This window comes from Spermophilus citellus (assembly GCF_964194105.1).
Source record: "Spermophilus citellus genome assembly, chromosome: 7".
NCBI lineage: Eukaryota > Metazoa > Chordata > Mammalia > Rodentia > Sciuridae > Spermophilus > Spermophilus citellus.
Genome location: NC_138188.1, coordinates 39,724,954 through 39,730,953, shown reverse-complemented (window position 1 = coordinate 39,730,953; position 6,000 = coordinate 39,724,954). Strand labels below are relative to the sequence as shown.

General features: G+C 43.9%; 1 protein-coding gene across 1 annotated transcript in view; it reads left to right on the top strand.

The window, feature by feature from the left end:
- Window positions 1-5,038: 5,038 nt before the first annotated feature.
- Window positions 5,039-6,000, top strand: part of PCOLCE2 (procollagen C-endopeptidase enhancer 2) — a 55,122-nt gene continuing 54,160 nt past the window's right edge. The window contains exon 1 of the mRNA XM_081300721.1: window positions 5,039-5,416. Within this exon, the coding sequence (XP_081156847.1) occupies window positions 5,337-5,416 (80 nt within the window). The 5' untranslated portion in view covers window positions 5,039-5,336. The remainder of the gene's footprint in view (window positions 5,417-6,000) is intronic.

Genomic DNA, 6,000 nt, shown 5'->3' with positions numbered 1-6,000 from the left:
GAACAGCACTTAGCACTATGTTCCTGGGACATAGTAAGTGCTCAGAGTCAGAGATAATGTCAGCAGCGACCGCAATGATGACAGTGATGGTACATTCATGGAGAGGTGGTTTTATTGCAAAGCAGCAAGAAGCAGCCAACTCCTGCATGTTCGGACTGGCCAGCTTTCATGAGGTTGCTTTGACCCAGAGGAAACCCTGACTCAGTCCATTGGGTCCAGGAGAGTGGAACTGGTTTCACTAGACACATTATTACCTTCATGTACAAAGACCTCCTTTCCGGTTTTTCTTCAGCAAAGGGGTGCAAGGAGACAGGCGAACTGAAATGGGTAGATCCCTATTGTGAACATCAGTCATGTTTGTGCCTTCATATTATTTTTTGAGAAGGCTTTTAATACTTGGGGACATTTCTACATTATGTGATCCTCATCCCTCAGACTCCCTTGCGGCTGAGATGACATGTAGCATGCACAGTACTAATCAGATGCATCTGCATAAGACTTTGATCAAAAGAGATCAACGTGGACACAGGGGGATCTGTGATAAGCTTTCATTCTGTGAGGGCAGGAGGGGCGACTGGCCTTTGGGGCAGGAATGTTGCAAGGGTTAGGAATGCCCTGAGGTGCACATTGAAGTGTCTACTGCAGGAGTTTCCAGGATCTGCATTTAGTGCTCAGTCTTGGTGGCAGCAATGACAATAGATTTCTCACTGGGCCTCTTCTGAGGCAGGGTTTTGGCCATTGTTCCAGGGAAATTAGCTTTGAGACTGGTTCCCCAATTGTCTTAATGGTAACAGGACCTATTGCTGTTTTTAAATGCAACACTAAGTGGACTTGTTTGTTTGTTACTAAGAAGCCTAACCAATTCATTTCCTCTCTAGCATTGTCTTTTTTTGATGGGGGCAGTGGTGGGAGGGGATGAAGGGAAACTAGTTTTCTTCCTAATGTATGTTCACAAATATAAAAAATATTGAACTAATTTTTAATTCTAAAATTTAAAGGACACAAGTATGTCTACTAATTGGGTCTGTGCACAGAACTCAAAGATTACAGAGAGTTTCTAAATGTTGATAGTATTTAACATGCTGAATTCAGGGATTGAGGATGTAGCTTAGTGGGAGACTGCTTGTCCAGCAAGTACAAGGCCCTCAGCACCAAAATGGATTTAGGAAAGGCACTTACATCACTATAGTATTAATATTATAACTCTGCACTATCATAGTTTCCTAGATAAAAGAACATGAAAAAAAATCCCATTTGATAATTTTGAAAAACCACAGATATTATGGAAGCATCAGGAACATGTATCATCACTAACTTGGGCTGCACAAAAGAATTTCCACACGAATTGCTTTTCAGATACTTTTCATTTCTTCTATAGATTTGCAGCACTTACAAATCTAGAGCCCCACATGGTTTGGATGGAGCAATGTCACCTTCAAGGAAGCACAAGACACACTTGTGCTCCGGATGTGACTCAGGATAGTGGAAAGGGAGATCCAGCCACTCCCCATTTTCTCCCCTCCACCCTCTTCCCCTCAGAAAGAGGGTTCCTAGACTGGGTGCTCAGGCACCTTTCAAGATAATTGGGGATTCTCCATATCAGAGGGCAATTGTACATGAAAAGTCCACTTATTTTCATAAAATAGGTACCAAGCTTTTATGGTAGGTATTGAAAAGTTGCTTAGGATTTTATCTTTAAAATGAAACTGAAAATTAAAAAGTTAAATTTATTTTGTGTTCATCAAATTTCAGTTATATTTGAAACTATGTGCTAATTCTCTTCATGAACAAAGAATGAATCAAGGTGAACTTTGTAGACAGTTTTCCTGACAAAACTACAGAGCAAATACAAACATCTCCTCTTTTACCTCTGACTCTCACAGTGCAGTGTATAGGAGATCACTGCTACAGTTCTAATGTTCCCCCAAGGCCCATCTGTTAAAGGCTTCCACCTCAGCTGGTGGTGCAATTGGGAAATAGAAGAACATTTAAGAGGCGGGGCCTAGTGGGAGGTCTTCAGGTCATTGGGGGTGTGGCTTCAGAGGGGAGGTAGGGCCTCCAGCCTCTTCCTTTTTCTTTTTCTTTACCTGCCAGCAAGAAGTGAGTGGTTTCACTCTACTTTGCACTCCCTCACTGATGTGCCATCTACAGGCCCAAAGCTATGGTGCCAACCAGTTATTGACTGAAAGCTCTGAAACTGTGAGCCCCAACCAACCTTTTCTCTTTCTAATGTGATTAGCTCAGGTATATTTTATAGAAACAGAAAGCTAGCACAGTCACTTTTGGAAAAATATTGTGGGGGCTCCTGCATTTTTCTCACAGGTTTGTCTTTGATGCCTTGTTATTAAAAATCATTCATTTTGGGGCTGGGGTTATGGTTCAGTGTTAGAGTGCTCGCCTCTCCCTGGGTTCGATCCTGAGCACCACATAAAAATAAATAAATAAAATAAAGATATTGTGTCCATCTACAACTAAAAAATAAATATTAAAAAAATCATTCATTTGGGGGCTAGGGGTATAGCTCCATGATTGAGCACGGGCTTGGCATAAGTTGAGTTCCTGCACTCACACACACACACACATACACACACACACACACATACATACACACAAAGTCATTCTTTTTTGAAGGGGTTTTTTGGCTGGGAAACTTCTTCAGTTTCTTTCGTTCTGTTTTGTTACTGAAGCAACTCATCCAGGTCTTCATTTCTCCAAAAAAGCTCATTATTCTCCCCTTTATTTTAACATAGCTTGCATTCATTTTATGAAACTCTGGATCTTTTACAAAATCAATACTGCATTGTGATATAAATGTGCATTAGATTTACATTGCATTTTCAGATATTTATAGGGTTGGTGAACTAATCAGAGGCCAATCAGCTAGACATACTAGACACAGCTAAATGCTTATACTATGCAGCAAGGAAAGCTTGAGTGGGGTCTAATTTACAAGTGGTCAGTTCATTGGTGAATATTTCCATATTCCCATGACTTTGATTCTGCGCCTGCTAACTGCAGAGACTGGATAGTACACATTCGGGATAACAAGGATCACTTTACATTTTGAGAATCTACCCTATAGCTTTCGTCATCGTCACCTCTCCCCTTTCCCACTGCCTGGAGCTCTGTGGCTCCCTGGCCATTATACTACTTTTGCATTGCAGAAATCTAGAACCTGGTCTCAGAGAGATGAACCATATACACACATCTTCAGAGTCCCCTTGGGTCTGCCTCAAATTTAACACATTAAACTTCTTAGGACAAGTAAGGTTTATAATTTTGGTTAGAACTGTAGTTCCAAGTCAAATATGTGTTTTTAAAAGCAAATAATATGAGTCTTAATAAACTTTTAAAATCACATGGTGAGATCAATGTCTTTCTTATGAGTCTCAACACAACATAATGATCAGTGTTAGAAACCCAACTCTTCAGCAAGGATAGGAACTCATTCTCATGCTATAAATCAGGAAAAGAAAACACCACTGCATATTTTTGTTCAAATCGTTTTCTATCTATTTAGGCATGCTTAATATTTTGTGCTTTTTATTTTGAATTTCAAAAACTTAGTTTAGTCCTAAGAATGAAGTATTTTCTGGCTATGAGGACTCCAAACCATTACCCAAACTGAATTGCACAATATTTTCACTTTGTAATTTCAAACTATGAACTTTTTAATAAACTATCATCTAAAACACTTATGCTATTGGGTAGCTTATTCTTGAAATGTGTGCAAAATAAACAATCGCTTATTTTCCTCTTTGTCGTTCTAAAGACATTTTTTATTGAGTTGAGGGTGTAAGTTTCAGGATATAATGCAGCTTGCCAAATTCTGTAATCCCTTGTTTAAAAAAATGTAATACAGGGTGTGGTGCCTTTAGGGAACTCTTCAAAAGTTGTAGTTTATGTGTTATTTTTTTCCTTCACTTTTTAAAAATGCTAAGATAATCTGAAAGTTGCAGGGAAGTTCTGATTACTAGTATAGACTCTTGGGTTTTCCATTACTAAAAAGTCAGGTTACTTTCTGTAACCAGTTTTACCTATTTCTTTGTCCCAAGTGTTTATATTCTTAACATTACAAGCACATCACTAGAAATGAATTCTTGACAAGTTTTACTTTAATGCTTATATTTTTTCTTAAAAAGGTGAAAATATTTAGAGGGAACAGCAGAAATCAGGCATGAAATTAAGTTGTAGCTCCCATGGGTAGTATGGGTATTGAAAATCTCAATTCATCCATTCTATTTTTGTTATTTTTTTTATTAATCCCTGTTATTGGAAAGAATTTACCAAATATAAAGGTTTAAAATTATTTTCATGTAATCAAATAAAGGAAAGACTCGATTCCACAAGGCTAGAATTGTTCTTCTTGGAAAAACAACTTCTCTGTACAGCTTAACTCATCAATACTAAAGAAAGAAATTGGAAAGCTTCTTTCCCAGCTGTTGGATAAACTCTTCTAAAAACAGAGAAATGCCAGCAGAGAAACACCATTTCCAGAACATAACATGGGCTGGTGAGATTAGGTGATTCGGCTTCCGCCCTGATTATTTGACATTTAATGAGAATTCACTCAAAAATCGCTGGCTTGAGATGGTTGATTTGAATCCCCCCACAAAAAGTATCTCCCTCCTTATTTTCAAGAACAGGAAAAACAGAAGAATGTACTGAGATTGTGTATGTCTAAGGTAAAAGAATAAGACCCGGAGTTAAAATATGATAGAATGTCTTTGCTTTCCTCTTGGATCTGGATGTTCGAAGGTGACAAAACAGGGAACCCCAGGTTTTGCAGCAATCAGCTAAGTATAAAAATGATACTTTGTAAAGCAACTACGGGGGGGGGGCACTCTCCAAAGCAAACCAAGACGCTCACCATGGATGATCCATGGATGGCGGAGCCAAGCCCGCCTGGGTACCACTCGGTCCCCATCCTTCTCCCCGTAGTCCCCGCGGTGGGTCCCGGGGCGCACGGAGGAGACGCCCGCCCGCCCCAGGGGAGGAGGCGGCTCTGGTCTGGGAGCCGCCCCTCCTGCCGCCGGAGAACAAACGGGATATTCAGCAGTGGCCTGTGGCTGCCAGAGCAACTCCTCAGGGGAAATGGAGCGTCGTCAGACGGCACCGTGATCGCCTATAAAAGCGCCCCCGCCCCGCCGGCCGCTGCGCACTCGGGGTACCTGGCTGCCCGCGGCGGCGAGCGAGCGAGCGCGGAGAGTGAGGGCTCCCGGGCCGCAGCGAAGCCGGGGAGCGCGCCAGGGTCGATGCCAGCGGGGGTGTGAGCCCCGGCGGGTGCAAAGCGGGGTGCGCGCCGGCGGGGTGGAGCCCGCGCGTCCACACCGGCCATGAGGGGCGCCGGCGCCTGGGCCCCGCTCTGCCTGCTGCTGGCCGCCGCTCGGCCGTCCCGGCTGCAGCCCCCGGAGAGGTAACACGACCCCCGCCCTCCCGCTCCCCTGCAGCCTCGCGTGTCGCCCCTCTCCACGCGCTTCGGAGCGCCCGGACCGCCCTGCGCTCGCCCCTATGCCGAGTGGGCTCCGCGTGGACCCGCGCCCGGGCTCAGCAGCTGGCCCGGCCACCACGTGGCGGGGTTAACTGACCTGCCTCTCCTCTCCCGGAGTATTTAAGGGAGCAGAGGGAAGTACCAGGGCCCACATCTGTGGCCTCTGCTTTGATTGCTGTTTTTGCTCCAGAGGCTTTGCCCAGGGATGAAAACCCAGGGGAACCCAGAGAGCTGCTCCAAAAAGTTAACTCTTTGCCACCCTTTGGACGGCTCCAGGATCTGGGCTGAGAGAACCAACCCAGGGCCAGTCTTGGCACCTCCTCTTCCAGTACCTCCATCAACATCAGCCTTCCTTTTCAATGGGAGGCGCCACCAATGGCCAAGGATTTTCAGAAGAGGGGAGGAGACCTAGGCATGGCTCCAAATCTGGGAACTTCAAAACTTTAATATTAACTAATTGCTGGCTATCCTTAAAACCTTGAGCCTCACTCAGCCTGGCTCTCACCACT